The 25,571-nt window shown below is 31.2% G+C and overlaps 1 protein-coding gene across 1 annotated transcript; it reads right to left on the bottom strand.

Moving 5' to 3' along the window:
- Positions 1 to 10,445: 10,445 nt before the first annotated feature.
- Positions 10,446 to 25,248, bottom strand: LOC128182408 (prominin-1-A-like). The gene is made up of 25 exons (XM_052851023.1): positions 24,831 to 25,248; positions 22,216 to 22,274; positions 21,593 to 21,798; positions 21,254 to 21,374; positions 18,153 to 18,222; positions 17,969 to 18,040; positions 17,621 to 17,718; positions 16,807 to 16,848; positions 16,625 to 16,679; positions 16,400 to 16,485; positions 16,173 to 16,252; positions 15,912 to 16,064; positions 15,570 to 15,702; positions 14,490 to 14,572; positions 14,214 to 14,322; positions 13,852 to 13,995; positions 13,654 to 13,701; positions 13,104 to 13,139; positions 12,776 to 12,829; positions 12,119 to 12,190; positions 11,925 to 11,993; positions 11,562 to 11,654; positions 10,999 to 11,123; positions 10,633 to 10,659; positions 10,446 to 10,520 (listed from the first exon to the last, which is right to left on the bottom strand). Exons 1-25 carry the CDS (start codon positions 25,057 to 25,059, stop codon positions 10,484 to 10,486), a joined length of 2,301 nt encoding a protein of 766 aa, XP_052706983.1. The 5' UTR covers positions 25,060 to 25,248; the 3' UTR covers positions 10,446 to 10,483.
- Between the last annotated feature and the right edge of the window lie 323 nt (positions 25,249 to 25,571).

Genomic DNA, 25,571 nt, shown 5'->3' on the forward strand with positions numbered 1-25,571 from the left:
CGAAGATAAAGTCACCTTGTTCAGTACTCCAGGACAATTTATAACGAACTACCTTCATTATCCGTCGTTTTACAAACCAATACTAAATGTTAGTAAACAAAAACTACCGGTGTTTTACATCCCGCAGTCGTTATCACTGACGGCCAAATAGACAATGCGCAAACAAGCAACGCCATCTAGCGAACTAATGTCAACATGGCCGCCGTCTCGTGTGCGTCCGCGGACAGTTATTGCGGCGACACTGTTGTCATCGTTTTACAATTTGCCTCCGTACAACCTTATCTGTAAAACCATTCGCTCTAATTTATTTCCAGCATCTCTAGAAGGAAATGACAACATTCCCCCTTTTAGGGCTTCGATTCTCTTAATCTGATTCTGTTGGAATGTCTATTAGTATACCTTTTACACCCAGATCCCCGGTAATCGAGAATGAATTAAGTTCTTTGTTCAGTATCATGATTTACAGTTATATTGTACATCAATTTTCTTTAAATTGTGGTTAACTAAAGATGCATGGCGAGCGGTTTTATCATTTACAAAACATAGATTGCCGCTAATGGGTATAAGAACTTCTAGTACTTTAAAAGATCAGAGATAAAATGTACTAGTAGTATAATAAATCACTTGATTATTTCCTCATCAGACAATTTACTGCAAATATATACATATAACTTAATACCTCACCTTAAATCAACAAAATCACTGAACAATGATTGGATTTTTGTTCGGTGAGGTCATAGCAATTAGACATTTTTTATTTGAATTATTTCCGCCATGTTGTTGACTTGTGAAGAGTTCGGGTAGTTTGGTACATTAACTAGAGCTGCAAACTTTGCCATAAACTTTTGATGAAATATGAGATTTCTTAATGACTGGGTTTAATACATAACAGAACTATTTCTAGTATCGAAAGTATTAGATTCTATCCTCATCTTTATTAATTTAATTCAAACAATACTTTAATATGCATCACATAAACGGATGGGATAGCAGGCATTGCTTATATAAATCCTCTCCGACATACAAGGTCAAAGTCATATATACAAGATTTTGTGCCGTACAATATTGACAATAATATTATAATATTGTCATGTTGTAAATTTTGAATTTACCGGGTGGCAGTAAATACAAAATTTACAACATGACAACTGTAAATTTTGTATTTACTGCCACCCGGTAAATTCAAAATTTACAACATGGCAATATATACTATATTGATAAATATATGCATTCATGTATATTTAAAATATATGGCCAGAAATTGCAACAGGTATAATAATACTCATTATAATATTATAATTTGTAGTAACTAGTAATGATAATAATTAGAAGAATTCTTATCTTTATTCAGCCTAGAGTACTGATTTATTTGCTAGTTGTTGATTTTTTTTCTGTTTTTTTTTTCTTCTTTCTTTTTTTTTATTTGGTGGCAATTATCAGTAAAGAACAAAAGACCAGTATATATATATATGTATCAACATTTGCATACTTTTGATAAAAAAAATATTTCTAAAACCACCACAAAAAAACAACAGTTTTGTCTACTCAAAATCGGTAAAATAATACGGTCGATAAAAAACAAAAACAAAGAGAGGTTTTAGACATATAATTATTAAAATCCAGACAGAGTTTAATAACTTTTGTAATCCCATTGAAAACGTGCAGATAACAGTATATATATATATCAGGAGGATTGTGAAAAATAAAAGTTTATATCTAAACCTGCTAATCGATTTATGGTTGTACTTCTTCAAAACCTGTTGACCCTGTAGTTTATACCTATATTATTAGCTATATATAACTCCTCTAAAATGGGCCAATTTATGAGTAAACGTCATAAAATTTATAAAACATAATGAAGTGGAATAGAAGGCGACACGGATTTCAAATTATTCCGTTTTAGGGCTGTGTGATACAAATTCATAGTGTCTCTATTTATTTACCAATCGTTAGTGAAGTATGGTTCATAAACGATATTGTAATAAATCAGATGATAATAACTCATTAAATGCACGTCAATTGAGAAAGGAAACAGTTAAAAACAATGACTGTCAGAGACGTCTGGGTAGAGAGGGTCCCTCTTAAAGGTCAACAATTCACGAGGGCGTGTCAAGTTTTCCTCGTATTTTATAGATATCATTAAAATTGTGGAAAGATGACCATAAAATTCATTTGCTGTCTGTTGTTCAAGTAAATATTTAAAACCTGTTTGGTTTTCAATTCATTTTCTAAACGACCCTAGATAAGGGAATATACTATAAGCATTGGCATACTGGAGTGAGTACTTCAGAAATATATAAAATCAAGTGTTGTCATAAATCTGAATACGTCTGAGGGAAAATATGAAAGGAAAAATGTAAATAATTGTACACGGTACTCAAGGACTGAGCTACATTTATACAGAGAACGACAGTGTATGCTGAATAGAATTGTTTAAACTCTTCTAAGAAAATGACCCATAAAAACCTTGAAAATTAAAAAAAAAACCATGTATATCTAAAAAGTATATACACCATACATTGATTACTTGTCAAAAGAAATCACAGAATCTATGGAAAATGCCTTCGAGATTTTTACATTGAATATAGAGGAGTAAAGATTAGACAAGATTTTTACATTGAATATAGAAGAGTTAAGAGTTTCTTTTATTTATCAAGACAAGAAATTAAAACACAGACAGGTTTAATCACTCCTCTTTCTAAATGCCACAGGAGTGGTGGTGATCACGTGAACAGTAATGTTGTTTTTTGGTGATGGCTATATCATCAACCTCCGAGTGAAAAACAATTACATATACAACATTGTGTTGTAAAATTTATATAAATAAATATTTAAAAAAAACCGTTACAACGAAAACCACACAACTATAAAGTGAAAGATGCATTGACACTGAAGGCCAAATCTGATGTTCGGCCGTTTTAAAAAATCTAATATTCTTTTTCCTTTTAAGATAAAACTAGTATGTTCCATTTTGATTTTGAACATGTAATGACCGAATTCCTAATCGAACACACAAAAACATATTACAAAAATACAACGTATTTTATGATCTATTGTTGGCCCTTTTTGTCAGTGAAGTGATACTCTTGAATAGACATTAGTACTGATAGAGCCTCTCACAGTTTTTTTACTTGACATTTTTATAGAAACGTTCTTGGCATAACATAGTACTTGAAGTTTCTAGACATAACGCGGATTCGATTAAAGGATAATTGCTCTGAAACGATTGACAAGTTTAAAAGCGCAATAAAAAGAACCACATTATATAAATAGTGCCTGTTTGGGAGGGTAACAGTTGAAATTGACACCCCGAGAAAACCATTGTCAACCGACGCGAAGCGGAGGTTGACAATGGTTTTCGAGGGGTGTCAATTTCAACTGTTATCCTCCCAAACAGGCACTATTTATTTTGTTATACTGAATGTCTTTTTTAAAAATTTTAAGAAAATGTTACTGCTTTTATATAGGAATAACGTGAATTCTACAGCGAACCGTACGCGCATAATTTTCGCGCATGTAACATTTTTTATTGTTATACTTTCATGTTAAATACTGAAATCTGATTGGTTAAGACGCAGTTAGTACTATTTTCTATTACCCTCAGCGTTAGCAACGCACTTAGCAACGGGTAACATTAAAAAATGTTACATGCGCGAAAATTATGCGCGTACGGTTCGCTGTATAATTCACGTTATTCCTATATAAAAGCAGTAAAAGTTTCTTAAAAATTAAGACATTCAGTATAACAAAATAAATAGTGCCTGTTTGGGAGGATAACAGTTGAAATTGACACCCCTCGAAAACCATTGTCAACCTCCGCTTCGCGTCGGTTGACAATTGTTTTCTCGGGGTGTCAATTTCAACTGTTACCCTCCCAAACAGGCACTATTTATATAATGTTACCCGTTGCCAAGTGCGTTGCTAACACTGAGGGTAATAGAAAATATTATTAACTGCGTCTTAACCAATCAGATTTCAGTATTTAACATGAAAATAACAATATATAAATAGTGCCTGTTAGGGAGGGTAACAGTTGAAATCGACACCCCGAGAAAACTATTGTCAGCCGACGCGAAGCGAAGGTTGACAATGGTTTTCGAGGGGTGTCGATTTCAACTGTTATCCTCCCAAACAGGCACTATTTATTTTATTATACTGAATGTCAATTTTAAAGAAAACTTAAATGCTTTTCTATAGGAATAAGTTGAGTTCTACTGCGAACCGTACGCACATCATGTACGCGCATGTAACAATTCGTTATGTTACCCGTTGCTAAGTGTGTTGCTAACGCTGAGGGTAATAGAACGGATTATCAACTGCGTCTAAACCAATCAGATTTTAGTATTTAACATGAAAGTATAATAATATACATTATGCAAAACTAAAAATTACAAATGCAGGATATAGAATCATAAAACGAAAATTGTGTCATTTGAATCATTCAAACCTTGAAATCTGTTATTTTCTTTATCGAAAAACTTCAAATTAGTGTTTTACCTTTACCCCCCCCCCCCCCCCCCCCCCCGCCAAAAAGCCTCAGAAATATAAATAGCAGATTAACAAATACGAACGCCGTCATTGAAATAAAAAGAAAGATGGGTTGATTCTGACGACTATTGCAGGAAATAACAAATTCTATAGGATAGCTTGATACATGTAGCTATTAAATGATTATTTATGACAATATCATTGATCTATTTAGACCAAGGTAGATAGGCCAACTACTTTCTAGATGAGTTAATTAAAAGTAAAAAGGAAATAGGATTTTCTCTTTTTTATCCTATTAGCCTGCCATGTTTCATAGTTGTTAAACAATAATATTTACCTTTATTGTTAATTTATAAGTTTACATATACATTTATTTACATTACGTATTTTGAGATATAATTATAATTCCTGTTGCCGTCAACTGCTTTTTTAACATGGAAGCTGAGTATTCGACCAACAACATGTAAAATCCAATTAAAGATTTTCAATAAGAATTCTTTAATACAACTTGTTAAAATTAGTATAGAAAAACAATGATTTAAGTTTAGAATGTGATGTATTTTCAATATTTTCTATCTATACTTTATATAGTGTCTTCTTTTAAAAATATGAAAATAATGAAAATGAAAATAATGCTGAAAATAAAAAAGATTCTTTATAAATAAGCAATTTTTTCGTGTTTAATTTTAATTCCTTTGCAACTGAGCCCATATTTTGTTACAGGCAGTGTATCCTAAACATACTAGGTTTGGTCTACTAATCTCTCTCAATGAGCTCAGAGAATACGAATCAACATATTCTTCTCACACAAATTTATAATCCACCAAATAAGACTATAAACCTATGATGAATTAAAAGTTCGGAGTTAACTTATTTATAATTGAAAAAGAAAACCAAATTATCAATTGATCCCATACCATTGACTGAACTTTAATTTACAAAAATCAAAATTACCCTAAAGTGTTTCAAACAACAAAATCAAAAACTTGACAATTTCTGGTTTAGCAAACGTATGAAATTCATAAAGACAATCTGATGAAAAAACCAGCTCAAAGGAAAAAGCAATACAAACTTGATTAATTACAATTAGAATTAACTTTCTTCCATGAAAAAGTGATTTGTTCATAAGCGCTGTTGGATTTCGGTGCTTCCATTTAGTTCCACAAACATGCCATCCTGAATAAACAAATTAGGCATTCATAATGCCAATTTAATGTTGTCAGCTTATTGATTACACTATTTGAAAGCAAAGAATCAGGACCTTTATGATTGGTCTATCGTTCATTACATTCCACGATTCCGGATTCATGTAAGGTTCTAACTAATACACTACCTGTCGCCTTTTTGCAGAGGGATTAGCGCAATCAAGATAACAAATCTGGACAAATAGCCGAGAAAATACATAATATCAATTGACTGATTTCTGATAAATTACACAATCAGGCAAAGGGAGAGTAAATACAGCGGTTCCAAGCACCCTCGTGATGGCGGGTTAATGTGCCGTAATGACTGCCGCGGCTCCAAGGGGATCTGTAATCAACCTACCTCGGGTATGGCCGCGAGCGGTTGTTAGGGGCCTCCGGAGTTTATTGCTCGAGTAATGTGGTTCCAAAACCCCCTCACTGATAACAGAGTGATCCCCAATACAAATGTTAGCCGTGGGCAGACTGAAGTTTATTGAGAGACTATCATTATTTCTGGTTTAATAAAGCCATTACTGGAACACCCTAACAAAGAGTGACCCGCCGACAATGGGAATCCGGGTATATTTAATTCTGTGTATCGAAATAACATTGCTCATCTAACATGGCAGTTGTAATTAATTGGTTTTTGCTTTTAAATGGGATTATGTCGCGATATGCTTTTAACAAGGAAATTCGTTGTCACCGGTAAAAGTTTTCATTAATCTCCGTATTAAAGGTTGAACTTTTCTGTCGCTTTTACACGTGTCACGAGGAAAGGTAAAACTTATCTAGATAGCTGGTGATAAATGGATATTAACACCAAACTTTGTTTATAAACACCCTCGATTCCTTGTCCATGCCGACTGATTACTAATGCTGAGCTGTTCTGTTGTAAACGTTCTACATGGTATCAATGATAAATACCTAAACCTTATAGTCGTCGCTCACTAATGATTCAAGGTAAAAACAAAAATTCAACCAAGACCGATAGAAAAAATTACGCAGTAAAAGCATGTTCCTTTATCAAGATTATTTGTATAAATAATCATCGAGTGAAACAAATTACAATGTAGATATTCAGATGACTGTATGCTCCAAAAATGAAAGTACACACTCTTCATGTACAGCAATTCATTCTTTTAACCTTCAATCTTTGACTGTTCTTTGTTTCCGATTAGCATTCAGTATATATATACATGTATCAGCTGCCTCTATCTTGTTTTTACTCTAGTTCTATCCAAATTTAAATTACTCTATTTTTCTTTTATTTAGAAGGCATACTTTATCTCGAGGTTCTTACATTATGATTTACAACTATGATCGATAACAGCGGTCATTGTAAATAATATGTACTATATCATGCACTTTACCCGTTTATCAAAATTCAAATATTGAGGAACCATTTCATTACTTTTAAAATACAATATGCTTTTGATAAATTGATTGAGCGCAGATATTTTTTTTTACAACCGGTAAGCTGTAAATATCATCTCAAATGAATCAGTTTTCATAAATATATCTTCTTCGTTCCGAGATCTGTATATCCTAAGTGGGGTTTTCCCCCAAATCAACAGGAATATCACTGAAATAACGGGTTAAGTATTGGTATGGATTTTGTACATATAATATTGCTTTTTCCGATATTAAAACGGATGAATTAATGATCAAATTTACCCTTAGACCAAACGATGCTCTTAAACATTCAACACTATCAAAACTCATCCACAAGCGCTGGAATTGAATCAATGTGCAGTTAGGATCATAGTTAGGTACAACACTCTATCACGAACACATAATGTGAGGCTTTGAAACTCTTATCCATCAACAGAATACCGACACTAGTATATTTAATTTTAATTTTTAAGGTAAGAATAAAGTGATCTTTTTACAAATTACGTCTGTTTTAAAGTAACATAGACACGATTTGAGCTCAAAATTTTGAAGTTTTTTTTCCCTTTTAATGTTTAGATTGGTTAATATTGGTATTTCTAATGCTTTGTTAAAATTTGAAAGTCAAATATTGAGTTATAATCAAAATATAGACTTTGAATTCTTTGTTTTGAAAACAAAACTCGAGCCTTTTTATTGTTTACATATGTGTTTTACTGGAATCAGTTTCAATTATATGTTGCTTCCTTCTGTTGGTAATATTATTTACAAACACATTGAGTCGACTTGTTTTGTTTGTCACGTTTCATTTTGTCAAAGATATTGCAATTCCATACTTTACAACATTTGTAAATATTCATGTATACTGTGAACGTATTATATATAGCGTGTACGATATTTGGCCGAATATGATTTTTGAACAAGTTAGCGTAGATTTGATTGAGCACATTTCTAAATGTAACTATTTATCTGCTTGCATATTTTACATTTGACTATGTATTTAATTTAGCGGACGCCGTTTTCCGCCAAAAACGCTAAATAGAATACACAGCCAAATGTAATACGTTTACACTATAAAACCCGAGCATTGTTAACATAACAATGAATTCTTACCCCAGTATCCCTCTTATAACTTGACCTCTTACATTCGGTTAATCCTTCAAAAGTCCAAGTGAACCATTTTACACATACAAAATATGGGAAAAAATTGATCTTAAATTGTGTCGAAGTCCCTTTAATGTATTTTCAATTTTTGGTGTGCACTCGAATCAAATTATGATTTGTTTCTAATTGATGCATATTTGGGATAACAATTTTATTATGGATATGTTTTAAAAAAGAAAGTACTCTTCATAATTCTGACTTTCTGTACATACTTTACATAAAACCCAGGGATAAATGGGACTTGATCATCTAGGGGACACTCGTTCTCTTTTGATCATCTAGGGGACACCGTTCTGTTTTGTAGCCTGCAAGTGTTATTACGGGTACTACTTGTAAGCTTTTTAGGTGAGAGGTCGGGAGGTGACCAAATAACGAACTTCTTTTAATATGTCTTAACACAAAGAAATGATTTTTCGCTCATGGCACAATATAGAGCATGGTAAATAATCTGCATATAATATTACTGTTGTGAATGAAGAAAGAGAGATAACTTAAAAAAAAGGTTTGATTAAATTTTGAAATTAAATGGACGGCGTATATATACATGTGTTATGATCCTAAAAAGAATAAGACAATAATATCTTTTTTAAAAACTTAACAGGTACACAAGGGTCGGTATATGTTACAAATGGTGTAAAAAAAGAGTTTGTGTTTGAAATTTCTAACTTTCTATATAGAACATTTATCAAAGTCAGCATAAAGCATATAATTGACGCATATTCATTGACGCATATAATTAATAGTTTCAAAACTTTTTAGATACTACATGTATTCCAATAAAAATTTTTTTTTACCGATATCTGACAACATGGCCCCTTCTTGTTCTTACAAAGAATATGTTCAATGAAACTCATGGCATGGACGCCTCTTCTTGACCTTTTGGATTCATTCGTTAGGAGAAATAAACCAAAATTATTAATCTTTAGGATTTATGTTTATGTGGACATCAAACTATTGCCCACTGGTTAGAGATCAAGTTTACAATTAACAATGAAACCCAATAATGTTTTCTAACATACTTCATATCTTCATCTGCAGGAATTTTCGAATGTGATTGATGTGCAACTAGGTTCATTATTTCAAATTTTAATTCTCGAGACAACCCCAGCACAGAGGAATTTAACCAAACACACATAATTTGTGAAGAGAATTATTCTCACATTAACAAACCAATTAAAATATTAATTTTGTTGTGTTAAAACATTTAATTTACTACGACTTAATGAAAGAATAATATAACAATTCATGTCAATAGTCAATACATGATTACATGTAACTATAGATCTACGTATATACATGTATGTATCTACTTAATGCATATTTGGCATCATGTTTCATTCAATGTCGGGATTTTTTTTAGTTTACTATTCCAACTTTCTGTAATTCTAAAGTTTAGGATTTGGTCATCTTTACTTTTTACAGACAGAAATTGTTTTCATTATTTGTGAGTTTCCATATGAAGAGAAAGGGGGAAGGGACGAAAACTGAATGACATACTTGTTTCAGCTTGTCTAAGCATAAGGAGATATTTCGCTTTTTTAACAAGCTACTGGGCATTGGAAATATAATAAACAAAGAAAGATAACTTTCAAAAAATATTTTTATTTGCTATTTTAAAAAAATGAAAATTAAATGGACGGCATAATTGTAATGATCTAGAATAATTATCATGTCTATCTCAGTTGAAAACATAAAAGAAATTCAAAATTGAATAATGAAAATATTATAAATATAACATATACTTTCAAAGCAATGAAAAAAATGAATACCAAATCATTAAAATAATCATTACACTCATTTGCATAACAATTGATCTGATGAATTACATTTCAGCATCAGTATCAAAATTAATCTCCACAAATAAATCAACAACAAACAAAATCAATCAACAAACAAAACAAATAACCCTGTTTCTCGTTCTTAAAATAATTGTTGTGACATTCATCTGGCTAACAAAATAATTTATAGCGGGCAAACTTGTTTAAATTTCAAGCAAAAAATAATAATGCACATAAGAACTGCTTACATATACCTTTGGAACAAAATAAAAAGTAAATTATTTTCCCTGTACCTGCTTTTTTTTTTACATTTCAAACTGGTTATATATACGATTAAACACTGCGGGAGACTACTCTTGTCATTAACATCAACAAATCATAAAACGATTTGATTGCAAGCCTTGGACGGTTTTAAAAGATACTATTGATAAAAGAAAAAACATAAAAAAAACATCTTAATAACTTCAAAACTTTCCATATTCATTCATCGTCATCATCTCTGTGTCCAACTTGGTTCCTGAAATTAGCGTTCGACAGATGTTTTGAAATGACTTTGTTGGATGTAAGCATAGAAATTCGATATTATTAGTTGTTTAAGAGATATTAGTTTTTTAATATTGTTTTCTTACTTTTTAGTACGCTTTGATTTTCCACTCCTGTAAAATATTTATACAAAAATAAACAACCTCATTAGGTAATATTAATGGATAAAAATTTTCAGCTATATGGAAAAATGTTCTTAAAATATGCGTACTTATTTTGATTTCAAATAAATGTTTTTATGAGAAAGCCATTCTCCGTTGCCAATGAATCAAAATTGTACATTAAATGAACACTGCAATGGTTTGCAGAAAATTATTATAATAAAACATGAGGTTAAACTTTCTTTTGTTTTATGATGATTAACTCTACAATGGTTTGCAGGAAATTATCTTAATGAAACACGAGGTTAAACTTTCTTTTGTTATATGATAATTAATAGTGCTCTGACTTACTCGGCATCATGGTTGTTGTCGTACACATACTTCACATCGCGGAGGAAATTCGAGAGTTTTGTTCCAACCACCGCCCCCGGAAGTAAGAAGAAAATACACCAACCAATCGAAAACCAGAAGCCGTTCTATCGATTGAAATATCATCAAAATATTATAACAAAATATTCATATGTTGTTCTTTCACCATGTAATGAAACATAAGCCTTTTTAATCATTTAGTATTCAATGTAAAAAAAATCATCTAAACATCTAAACGTCTTTCTTGATATACTATACTTTGTATCTATATAACTATCTATAATATAGTGCCATTAGTATTTTTAGTAACGTATGTTAATTTATATATTGTTTCTGTTTTAAAGAAGTGACATTTTATTATGCTGTAAAATATGTCAATAAGTTTTGGAACTTGTGTCAAATTCATTGTGTTTATGCAGTGAAATATGCTAAACAATTATAAAACTTTGTAAGATAATTACCTTTTTTGAAAATGAAAAATGAAAATAAAATTAAGAGTAAACATTGCAACATAAGAAATACATTACTGTAGAATTGAGACTCACAAAGGCGTCCACTATGTACTGACAAAGCGATATTTTGATGATGGAGTTGTAGAGATTCCACAGGGGCTGACATTGTCCTATTTCGTTGTGCAGCTTTAAGAAAAATTAAAAAATCATATAACATATAAATTGTTTAATACATAGTATGTTGTTCAGTAATGATACTTAAGCTTATTGCCCAGAAAAATGCTTACTTTGCTGGGTTTTTTTTAAACTTATGCATATCACTTCGGAATAGTTGTAATATATCATATATTGTTCGAGGAATGTACTCAGATTTTAAGTTTGCATTTTTACCTTAAAGTAGCTTGCTTTGTAATTTTAGATTTCTCGTAACCCATGTATACAAGTAAAATTACTCACCTTGCTTTTTACATCTTTGAAATATACATCAATGATATTAACAGTATCATTGACAAACGATTGAGCAATCTGCCAAAAAAGAATAGTATATGATAGTATATGCCTAACTGGCATTTGACATGTGATGAGGTAAATTGCAACAATCAGGCAGAAATGAGCCGATTATATCATTACACATCACCGTTTCTTCTCACATTTGTCATGCCATTAGACTGCATGTTAGAGGTGGCGTCATTTAACTGTTGTTTAACATCGTCTACAGCAGTCTGAAAGTAAACAGAATTAAATAAAACGATAATTATACTTCTAGGTAATAAGACTCAGCAAATCTAATAAGTAACCAAATAATATCTGTCGAGTACATATTATAGTCTAGAATATCCAAAAGTCCATGATTCAATTGCAATGGTACATGTAGGTGCTATTTGCTGCAAATGTCACTGGAAGTCAATTGAAATAAAATATTTTACAATAGTAGATCCTTAGGGCTTTGTACAGACTTAACACAAATGCAGTGACAAGTTTTAGTTTATAATTGACCTCCATGTCATCAAATGTCGCCAAAATCAATGATAAAGTATGAAATAGATCACGGAGGAGACTTTCAACTCTGTCTGAACATTGGTTACAATGTACAAGGAAGTCTCTATGTTGTAGAAAATATTAACATCCGTTAATATATTTGATATGTTTCCGAACTTTGACAGAAAGGTCCGAATACTATTTTGACTAAAACTTTCAAACCTTTTTTTTCACTCTGACCTAGGTGTCTTTGTATTAAATATCTCTCTCTCTCTCTCTCTCTCTCTCTCTCTCTCTCTCTCTCTCTCTCTCTCTCAGCGTTCACTTACCGGGATATCAGATTTGAGCCTGGAGAGCTGCGTTTTTGCAGTATTCAAGGTATTCTGAGTTTTAAAAAATACATATAAAACTAAATTTTACAAAGTTCCTTTATTTGTTTTACAATTGCATTGTGCAGTTTTACTGAATGTAATCTATTATGATAGTGACTGAAATTTTGAAGCGATTGAGTAAAGGCTATATGTTTGTTTACCATCTTCATTTTTTAAGAAACAACATAGAGGCTTATGTATTAAAAATGTTTATGCAAAATCATTTTCATTTTAAAGATAAAAAATAAATTGAATATAATATAATATGAAGAAAGCTTATAATTACCAAAGATGTTTGCATTGTTGAAATACTCGGTGAACCCTATGACAGAGTGTAAGGAGAATTTAAAAAAAACAATACATGATACAAGAGGTACAGGTTTTATGAACATTTTAAATATATACCTACAGTCTGAAAGAGCAAAGCTATATCATTATGTTTGAATAAAAAAAAAAAATTCAAACCATGGGAAGAAAGTGGTCAATATTTAAACATGATCGATATCCGTAGTGAACATATATTCATAAAACACGTGATATACAAGATATGAATGAACTAGATTCAATTTAAATTCATCTAGCAAATGCAAACTGATATGGATGATATTTAATAAAAATTAGCTAAAACTCGTTTGTCTTTAAACTTTAAAGACAATGTTCTATAATTTACACAAAATTCTGCATTCCTATTTCTGCTTTCAGTTCCTTCTCTGTTACATTATATAAAAAATAATTACATATCAATCCAGCGGCACACTAATTGTCTTAACTATAATTTATGAGGCTTTTTAATATATACATTTTGAAAGAAAGAAATATAAGCTACAGATACTTACTGGATTTAGAGCACTCAATGCAGCAATTGCGGCCTGCATTTGTGGTATCTGAAATGGGGTAAATGTTATGAAATCATGAAAAAAGACTCTATATTACCCAATCAGTAAAAGGAAAACTATTACAACAAGTAATGAATTGATACATGTGCTCTTAAAAAATGGATATGATAATGCATTTTAAGATGTAAAAGGACATACAGAGTTGTTCAAACTGGTGAGGTCAAGAGTGCTCATCGTGTTCTTTAAGTTATCCAAGTCGGTTACTAGGGCGGGTGGTAGTAGATTGGCACTACCAAAGGCTGTTTTATCATTAAGCAAACTCCCCATTCCTGTGTTCATGTGCTGTTTAATGCAGTTTCATATAAAAGTTCAAGTTATACATATCATTTATAAGTTATTGTAAAAGTATATTCATATAATATATCACTCCTCTACAAAATCAACGTTCAGGACATCAATTCTTTAATTAAAACATCATTAGTTACTTCATTAGAATATTTTTATCATTTTAAAGCTATATTCGGTATATTTAAGTTCAACTAGTAGTTAATAAAACCTACAGTCATGATATTCTGGACTTCATTTTCCAAGTCTGAAAACTTGAATGAAAACAACGTCAGGTGTTCCAAATCCAAGGCTTTATAAATGGCCATGTTGTTTTTGCAATTGCTAAAAAGAACAGGGATATATATATATATATATATATTGGTTGTATTACTCTAAAATATTCCATGATAAATCATAATATTTATCATATTTAATGAATAATTTCAGTAATTACTCTATACAAACAGTTTTAAAGTTCTTAATTACATGTTAAACGTTTTTCAACGTACCCAAGGAATGACTTCAGGGACATCTCATGACCAGGTTCATGCTTGACGATATTGTCAAAATTCATTTCAAAACTATCCATCAGCTACAAAAAGTGTACAAAATACTCATGAGATTCAAAAAACCTAATTTATTTCAAAACTGACAACAAGACACAAAATATACTTTCAAACCACAGGCCTCTGAAGTTCTATTAATAAGCTGTTAAATACCGGTATATGGGAAGAGAGAGAGAGAGACTGTGTTTATTTATACACATATGTAAATAAAGTATATATCTCTCTTTTCCCATATATCTAACAGCTTATTGATAGAAATTCAGAGGCATGTGTTTAAACTGAGATTACAGAAACTTGTTTTATTTAAAAACTGTCAACCAGGCACAAAAAGTAATTCCAAACAAGTCAAAAATACTTATTTCTTTCTTAGAAATATCAAATAGCTTCAGGAGTATTGTATAATATAATAAATAATACACTTTCATTTCAAACATTTGATATTCTAATTAATTATTATAGATTATGAGTTACTAATAATACTTTTAAAACTCTCCGATGAATTCTTGATCACAAACGATTTGTTTGACATATCTTTAAAGAAAAGCCCTATTTTTCAAACAGGCGGAATATTGAAATAACAATATATTGAAGGTACGATGAAATTGTTAAAAATGCTTGATTTTTAAAATGCTTGTTCAAAAGCTTGCTACAGGCAAAATATCATTTTTTGCTTTTATAAGCTGCATACAAATTTCTTATTCATTTATAGTTTCATTTCAATAAAAATATTTCACTATTTTTTCAAATTATTTATGAGTACACTCTTTGTCAATAGTCACTGTGTTTGAAATATGAAACTTTATAGCCGTTAATATGTAAGAAATTAAAAAGAAGACACGAGTTTTGTTAAAAAAAAAATACAGTAAATTGTTAGAACTGTACATGGGTTAGACATTGAAAGATTTGAACTACCGTACATCATAGTAAAATTACAAAATTAAAACATGTAAACACATGACCATATTCCTTGAAAGATGTCAATACAGCAGTTGTGTAATAATGCTTCTATCTCACATTACAAACCTCATCCAGAAATTCCAGGTTAGGATCGGTGAATGGTTGACAGACATATCTCTCAATAATGGCTCCAGGTATGTACATAAGAGTCGTTATCAACATCAGCAAGGGACAAAACACGAAAATGAAAACCAGAGACCTGTGAAAAAAGCGATATATTTTCTGTCACAAGAACTTTATAAAAAAAAAACATTCCGTTATAAAATATTTGTTATTGTAAAAAATAATAAAAGACAATGGCAGAAATCAAACGTTTTATTTTATAATGAAATGGTCATTTTTATGAAACAAATTAAATTGCTACAAAAATATGTGTTTTCCTAAACAAATTATAATACGCCGGATTACCCAATCATCAGACGGCCTGCACAGTTTGATACACAGCCCTTTTCCAGGGGATCATTGACAGACCTCCCACCGCAACAACCACAGCAAATCCCACAACAGTAGAGAGCCAAAATAAGGGAGACAATACCCCCACAACCAATTCCAGCATACCACCTGGAATTCAGGTTAATATCTTCAGAGATTTAGAATTGGATATCAATAATATTTCTTCAGTGTAACAATTATGATAAAATATCGTTATGTATAAGATATAAAACTAACCTATATTTATCGTAAGGTGTGATGAAATCCTTTTGGTTTTTCACCATTGTTTTGGTGTCTTTAATGTTCACTACATCCCCCTTTGATCAAAATGAATTATTTAAGATAAATTGATAAAAGCATATGAAATTACAAAGATAAAATTATTGAAACGGTTTATTGATGCAAAGGTATCCAGTTATTTCATGAATTTTCGTAAACAAGTTCTGCTAACTAATTACGGCTACCTTCTGAATGGCATCTTTTGTGTTGTCCACCAGATTACTGATTTTAGTGTCTGCTGCATTCAGCTGAGTTTTTGCATCATTTATAGCTTTAAAACAATTCACGTCCCTTAATAATACCTTTTCGTATTTTTTAAGTATGCAATCTTTATTATATTTGCAATAAGGAGTAAATAGATCACATTGAATATTGTCACTCAAACATTTCTAACATGTTAAGTTGCTTACCACTGGTTGTCGTACCCAATGCTGCATCTATTCCTGTTTTGATACTTGTTGTCGCCTTATGATACAAAATAAAACCTCCACTGATAAATTCTACATGTATTGGACATCAAATAAAAAACAGAACATAGCATATTTGAAATAGAATTATAACTTTAAACAACAGTAATATGCAATTTACCAACCTGATTTGATATATCAATACTTGAAATTGTTGGTAAGCTTATCTGAAATAAGAAATACAAACATAAAACGTTTTGATTTCCTAACTTTCAACAACTTATCAAACCCAGTCCAATTCATTGGCATTTGCTTTTGGTCAAAAACACATTCACATGCAATAAGACAGTATAATATTTGACTCGAAATAATTTAAATGTGATTTAAAGCGTTCAAACCTTTCATTTACTACTAGTATACTCCTTTATTACCCATCGTGTATGAGTTAAATGAATACCGGTATTTATTTAATTTCAGATTCAAGATTTCTATCATGAAAATTATTTAATCTGAAATTGTACATCGATTGAAAGTTTAATGGAAATTTTAAAATAAAAAGTTTGAGTGAATGAGTGAATGTGTGTAGGAGGTGGTCAGGATGTATGAGCCATTGGGGAGAGGGGTTTCATAGTAACCTAGCAACGGCACTTAATTAATTCAAAATTCAGTCACCCAACTAAGTACGTTGCCATAGGAGAGCAGAGAGTCAACAAATTAACAATCAGACCGTTATGTCTTCCTTAAAATGTAGAAATAATTTGTTAAGTTGTATACTATCATTTAGTACAGAAAAATCTAAATATATCAACAATCAAATTTGCACATTTTTTTTATCTTTATACTAACTAAATAGTCAAAAAAACAGTTTTAATAAAGCTTTTCTTTTAAGTTTAGTCTAAAATTTGCCTTGTTGACTATTTAGCTCTATTTGGATCTTAGTATATCAATCTGCTCGTTAATTTGTTGCGTATCATAAAAAAAACGTGTGGTCAAACTCACTGATATAGGAGATGGGCACACTGCTGGTGGACAGGCCGGCCAGAAAGCACTCATTGCTGTGCTAACATTGGAAACAGTCGAACGGACATCATCGATATCTAAAACAAATAACAATAAAATAGAGATTACATATCTCAAATGTATTCACATCATACGTATTTTAGTAAGACGTTTGTCTACTTTGATGCTTCTTTTTATTGATTGAAGGACAGTATAACTCTTGACTTAATACGCGAATTACATATAGCTTTTTTTCTGAATTCATATAAGATATTTGAACAAGTTCTTGTGTATGACGTCAATTTGTTTGCAGTCATGTGAACAGTTTACCATTGGGTGAGTTATTACCTGTTTGAAGATGGTTCACAGCGCCCCCCGTCAGCAACGAGATCGCTTTCTTCTGCAGAGCCCCTGATAATTCTGTTACAATAAAATGAACACATTTTTGCCTTTTTAAGCATTACAAGATTATCATTAATTACTTTGTTTATAAATCATTATTTGATACAAAGTTTGAGTTTAAATGACATACTTGTTGCATCCAAATGTTTATCGAGTTCAGTTTTAGCTGTCTGGAAATTGGTTTTTATGGAATCCACTTGCTATACAGAAATAAAAGTTTATTAACAACTAGCTAAGTACTTCTGATGTAATGAACTCATTCCTTACTCACGACTACTAGAAAATGATCAATTTAAAATCATTTTCAAATAAAATTTACATTTTCCAAATCAATTTTAAATGAGTGATTAAACGGAAGAAGAAGAAGGCGGTGTCATAATTAAAGATGATCATTATATTATTACCATCTTATCACTTACCAAAGATCTGGATGATAAGTAAATCTGTCGCAGCAAATGGGATTTTGCAAATATATGTATATGATTATTATGAACGTCATTATTTAACTATTTGATTCAAGGGCGAAAATGTCCATCATATTATATTTGTTTAAATGAGGTTACATACGTGTATTGATACATTTTCCATCAAATGTATTTCAAATATACTTTGAATGTCATACATTCATTATATATCTTTCCTTTTGTTACATTGCTATTACTATAAATACATTGAATGTGTCATCCTGCGAGATGATATAGAAAAATTATTACTTGTCTGTATTAGGTTAGAGCTTAGTCAGGGCTCCATCCCTGGCAACTGCCATTAAGATTACAGTAGGTAAAATATTTGTTATAGTTAAGCACGCAGACAAAATATGACTGTTGATTTAAAAATATCAAAAATGTTAAGCATTATCGGCTCGGCTTTTGTTTTAAATCACTTTTTCTTGCAGTATATGATCGACATCTAGACACTGGGCATTTACTATACTGATTGTAAATATGCCATTTCTTATATAGTACTATGATATGTGATGTGAAGTAAAAAATCTATACAGTTCATATACTTTAACTGCCTTTAAAGTAGCCTTTCATTGTAGCCTGAACACATCAAATTGGAAAACTTTCGACTTTTCACTTTGTATCGATTTTCGCTGATCGATGATTCCAAATTACAGGCATGCGTAATATTTAATCATATATCTTCCCTTTAAAAACTAAATATATAAAGCGAATACCCGGCAGATTGATAACGTTTTCGTTTCTTGAATCTGCACAAGACATGCAAAAGATATCGCTCACCTACTAAGTGCATATCAGTTTATGTTCTCATATACAAAAAATAGTCTTTGTCAATAAAAATAGTAAATTTATTTATGTAATCAAGAAGTCAATTCTTCAGGTTGATATAGACTATTGTTGCCTTGCTTTTTATCCAGTTTGACATTGTATGCATATCTTTTCTATGTTATTTTAAAAATGAAACGTGAGCATAAATGAATTGAATATAACTTAATGTGTGTGTAATTTACTTTCATTTAAGTAACAAATAAACAAATAATGTTTAGTGGTTCAAATACGTGTCGCTCTTCAATCATTGCTGACGCTTTGCTAATGGTTGACGTCCAGTGAACCTGATGTTCTGATAACTTAAGTCTCACAAGATCAACGATAGAAAGAATGTCATATCTTTGTATGCTATCTGGGAAAAATAGACCGTATATTCTATCCCTTCTATAGAAAAATTCACCAAAATTTCATAAATATTCATTGATATTGGTGTAAAGGAACAACGACTAAGGTGTATCGCAAGACGTACTTAGGATGCACCATAGTCCTAAGTTAGCTTCTTGAACATGTCTGCTGGATTAAAAGTAAATTTAAGCAAATATACATGTTGAAAAAATGTAATGTGACTGTTAATAAAAAAAAATCTGAAATGTTTATCATTATCCGTATTTGTTTTAAATCACGTTTACTTGCAGTATACTTTCATCTATACACTGGACAGCTACTTACTGATTGTAATTATATACCATTTCTTATACATGTATAGTACTACGTAATATGATATGGAGTGCAAAATATATGCAGTTCATATACTTTAATTGCCTGCAAACTAGCTCGAGCTTGACAAACTCAAATTGGAAAGCTTTGTATCGATTTTCGCTGATCGATGATTCCAAATTACAGGCATGCGTAATATTTAATCATATATCTTCCCTTCAAAAGCTAAATAAATAAAGCGAATACCCGGCAGATTGATAAAGTTTTCGTTTCTTGAATCTGTACAAGAAATGCAAAAGACACCGCTTTTTATTTTGTCGTTTATGATAAGTTAGTACTTGGTTGTTGTTTAGAGTATGTCGAGATTATGTGCCAGGGAATACTTCAATGTTACTAGTGTCAGTACTAATTAAGACGATATCGCAAAACAAAGCCATTATAACAAAACAAAACAAAATCTCAATTTGTGTTACAGTAGTGAAGTAAACAAAATCAATATTTATAATTCGACCAAGTGCATCTCAGTTTTTGTTCTCATATACAAAAAATAGCATTTGTCATTAAAATTAGTAAATTTATTAATGTAATCAAGAAGTCAATTTTTTAGGTTGATGAGGAGTGTTGTAGTCTTGTTTTTTATCCAGTTTGACATTGTATGCATATCTTTTCTCTTTTATTTTAATAATGTAGCGTGAGAAAAAATGAACACAATATAACTTAACGTAGACGTAATTTACTTTGATTATTCAACAAGTAAACAATGTTTATAGTGATTCCACTTTGTGTCGGTTTTCGTTCATTGCTGACGCTTTGCCAATGGTTGACGTCCAGTGAACCTGATGTTCTGATAACTTAAGTCTCACAAGATCAAGGAAAGAAAGAATGTCATATCTTTGTATGCTATCTGGGGGAAATTGACCGTGTAATCTACCCCTTCTATAGAAAAAATTCACCAAAATCTCATAAATATTTAATTACATTGGTGTAAAGGGACCCTTTTTTTATATCATATCAAGTACACTGATATCAATTACGAGTGGTTTTTATTCTTTCAATGTCACTGTATACCAGCTTCAGGTAGGAAAAAAACTAACTCGGAGGTAAAACTAAATGTACTTAATGTAATGAAAATGTATATTTCTAACTGAAACATGAAAAATCATTTAAAATATCATAGAAGCAGTACATTACATTGCACTTTGACTGTAGAAATTGAAAGTGGTAGCTATAAATGCGCATGTGTGAAAGTTAAACCTGACGTGTAACTTGTACACTGACTTACTTTGGAGCTGTGTTCCATAAATAGCTTTATGTCGTCTAGGTTTTTGTCCACGTTGTCCACGATTTCTGTCAGTGCCAAAGAAATCCTGTCGTTTGATACATAAACACAGATGTTTCCAGCTCTACAACAGAAAAATGAATTATACATCTAAAATTAGGAGAGCAAAATTTCTTAATAACCAAAATATAATTAAATATAATTTTGAGATTTTAAATATTCATATTTAAATAAACAGCATTAAATTTTTCAAAGGTTAGAATATATGCACCATTTAATGAAAAATATTTAAATTTTTCTTTGTTCAACACACGAACGGGAGATTATTGAAACAGGACTTACGCGGTGAATGCCACAATCACGAAGAGAATGGTTCCATAGATGGCCTTTTTACAGGACACACTGGGGTCCTCTTCGTCAGGCTGAGCGCAGCATGCCTTGCAGGCTACTCTACAGCAACAGAAGCAGCAGCCGACGATTGGGAAGATGACGATGAAAAGGAGACCGACCACCACGGAGATAGAGAAGCCCAGGAAGTTACTACGGACCTACAGGAAACAAGACCGTACAACAACGTCCACACATCATTAACTAACGACTGAGCATAACTGCATACAAAAAATGTCTACAAATCGTTAACAAACAACAGAGGTTCGATAAAGACAAAAATTGTCACATTTACTGTTAACAATTGATGTAGCATAGTGCTATACAAAAATATTTTAAAATACATAAACAAAGTTTAATCCTAAATGGAAAACATGTACAGTTTTTGTTGTTTGTGTGAATTATTTTTTAATGAATTATTAAAAAATGATATATTTGTATTCATTACATCAACTTTAAATGTTGTAACGCTCCGATGCTTTAGATACCAAGCGCTGTAGCTGTGAGATATCCCGCCAAGATTGCATTTTTTCCACGTAAAGTATACAAAAGATGATACGATAGAGAAAACCACTCACCATTTGAAGAATATCTTGTACGTTGCTTCCGATTTTGCCCTTGATGGCATCTTTAATAACTGTTGATATAAAGCCGCATAATGTGTATTTATTATGCAAAGTTATGCATGGGTTATCAACATCAAAACATAAATATGTTGAGTTTTTATAAAAAACGTATACCGTTTTGTGATCAAGTGTGCATGATAACTTATCAATTGCTCTATGTCTCGGTTTATGGGCTAAGATTACTTTGAAAGAACAAAAAAATTAAATATATCATACTTTGTTTGACATTTGATGACAATGATAGAGTTGCCCAGTCGATTAAAAGTGAATTCGGCGTAATATAACTAAAATATCATTGGCATCATTAGGATACTTAAAAAAAATATTGAACCATTGTACATATAGGCTTGTTAGAGTAACATTATCGGATATCTAAATAACATTACTTAGTATGTGTTTTACTTCTGTTACTTTTCCATACTGATATATTCATGCAGAGGTTACATGTAATATTTGTAATGTTTTCAACATTTTTTCTTGTTTGTGTGTTTTTGGAAAGGGGGGGGGGATCTGTAACACCAAATCATCGCAGACGACGAAGCAATGCCGTTATCTCTACAAAATAAATAAGGGATTTGTTTTATTGATCCCACTAGAAGAATGCGTAAACTTGTATTGATCTTCCGAAGAGTTTTTAAAGCAATCTGTATTTTATCAAAAAAAATTCTGAGCTTTTTTTTTTTTGCAAGATTATACCTCACTTTAGTGTATCTTATCATTAAGTAAACTATTTTGTTCGTAGATGATGTTTTTGATGGATGTCATATATTTTTTGAAATGAAAATAATTTTGAGGTGAATAATATTGTAGGAAAAAAATAGTTTCCGATTAATTGATTTTTTTATAAGTCATAATATAATGTTTAAATAAATAATATGAGTTTTTTTGAATTTCAGTATATTATCTTTCTTTGAACATTTTAAGTGAGTTCATACTATTGAGGATTAACTCTTCACATCAATGTACACTTGTTTGATAAAGTGTTTTTCCTAAAGTCAGTTAGGCCAGCATGTGGATTTTTCAATAGGACTTTCAATACGTCAAATTTAACAAAAATGGATTTTTATCGTGGCAGCGCGAACTGGGCCGCGATCTCTATTCGATAATACTTGACACATCTCATCTATAGTGATTCACGAAATATACCGAATGTCAAAGAGGTTGTTAATAGTATAATTATTAATTGAAGGAACTTTAATTGATTATTCATGTTTAACATCAGTGTAGTTTTTCGTTAAACTGTGGTTTCATAGAACCTAGCGTCAAACGAAAATTCAATGAAATCTATAATTACTTTTTTATAAAGATTATCAAATACAGTATTTTATTGAACCACCCGACTCACTGACAATTCAAGAGTTTCTAGGATATGTCCCATGTAGTTCTGTCAACAAATACGATTACAAAATTTCTACATAAAGTTGTAGTGTTAATATGATAAGGAGAAGAAACTTAAAATGAGAGGTCATTGAATTTTTCCTATCCATCAGGGTTGTTTAAGTATTAGGAGTAGGCTGATGAGTATACTGATGAGTTTAGTTATTGAATATGATAATAGAAAATGGCACTCTGTCATTTTATGCCTGCTAAAATACTCATGAATAAAATGTAAAATGATAAAGGTTTTGTGATCTTGTTTTAATTGACAGAACATTCATTTATAAAAATAAAATCAGTTTGAAATGTTGTTTATGGAAATCTGATTTGTACTTTTTACTTTGGAAATGTATGCTTTTCCATTATTTGGAATTAAATATGCAGTTAATGTGAGAGAGAGAGAGAGAGAGAGAGAGAGAGAGAGAGAGAGAGAGAGAGAGAGAGAGATGTTTCATGTTAATCAGCCTGAATGATAAATAAGGAAAAATCAAGAAAAATAATAAAGACAAACATTTACTAATTTTCTGTTAACCTGTTACAACATGTATTTTTGTTTGTTAAGGATTTGCTACATATACATGTATTTTGAAATAGTTTAACTTAAATGTGTGAAAAAAGGTTTGTTTATACTGCTATAAATGAAATTCTGTACAGTTAATGTTACCGATGATATTTTCGCTATTTTATGAAATTACGCTCATTTACCAAAATTGTCAGTTATGACAAAAGCTATATGCTTCCCTGTAGTAATTTACAAATAAAATGATTCGAAGCTTGCGATTTTGGTAGATTCTTTTGTAAACATTATTTTTAATTCTGAATATCTTTCGCGATTAGTTTGACGTTAAACATGAGTTGACTAGACTTTTACATGTACATATTTTCTTTACATTTTCTTTCTTTTTCTTTTTTTATATTTATTACCAATGTTATGCGTTTTTTAGAGACAAATTGTTGAAATATCTTTTAAAAGATATTGTAAGATATTAAATCACATTTTTTTCCATGTGGCAAGATTATTCAAACTTTTTAAATACCTTCTCAACAATAATTACCAAACATTGTTTATCAGAACAACAAACGATAAGTGAAATTTGTACCCATTTAGACACTCTTATCTCATTTTAAAAAAAAATCCTATTTCTCTTTATGTTGGGCAATTCGTAAGACACAGAGTATAGTCGCATCACCTTCTATAACATCTTTGATGTCGGACAAACACATGTTGATGAACTTCCGGGCAAAGTTGTACAGGGGCCCCATTCCTCCATCCTCGTATTTGACGTCATCGGCTTTGTAGTCCGGAGAAGGTGGCCCCGGGGGTAAAGTGAATCCGCCGCTAGCCCCCACCACCGTCCAAACACACAACGCACCCCACACACTAAGATACAACCACACTCGTAACTTCATCCCTTCCATGTGTTATTTTATGCTCAGACCATTGTGAAATGTTTCAATGTAATATGTTTGGAGCATTAAACGTTTCATACAGCGAGATAAGACACAACGAGGGGTGGCCTAACCAAATACCCGGATAATAAGAATCCTGTAAATCAATCAATATGACTTCCGGGTACGTCGATTTCTCGAACTGTCATTTATAGAATTTGGTTACATCTGTCGAAAACAATTATTTTTAGCCTTCTTCAATTAAATAGGAACTGTTTCTTTAACTACCTTCTTTTTTTGGCAATTTGATTTTGTGAGAATTTTTTCTTGGGTCAAAATTAAAAACCTTATCGCAATTGCTTGTCTATAAGTAAATAGATTCCTTGGTGGATCAATATTGTCAAACCCGGTGATATATATAAATCAAAATTTCAAATCCATGTTGTCCTCAAAAACTTCAGTCGGTACAAAGCTGTGTGCAAATAAAGTCCAGGGTGTAAGCCTCGCAATCAACGTCTTAAATGAAGATTGTACTTTACATT

Source organism: Crassostrea angulata, chromosome 4 (assembly GCF_025612915.1).
Source record: "Crassostrea angulata isolate pt1a10 chromosome 4, ASM2561291v2, whole genome shotgun sequence".
Classification (NCBI taxonomy): Eukaryota; Metazoa; Mollusca; class Bivalvia; order Ostreida; family Ostreidae; genus Magallana; species Magallana angulata.

What these genes read in the sequence shown, in the direction of transcription:
- LOC128182408 (XM_052851023.1), bottom strand. Translation starts at nt 25,059, where the DNA reads ATGGAAGGGATGAAGTTACGAGTGTGGTTGTATCTTAGTGTGTGGGGT. An exon ending in GTGATTGTGGCATTCACCGC is followed by an intron (nt 21,375 to 21,592) that starts GTAAGTCCTGTT and finishes TTTCTGTTGTAG; the next exon opens with AGCTGGAAACATCTGTGTTT. An exon ending in TTATGGAACACAGCTCCAAA is followed by an intron (nt 18,223 to 21,253) that starts GTAAGTCAGTGT and finishes ATTTCTGTATAG; the next exon opens with CAAGTGGATTCCATAAAAAC.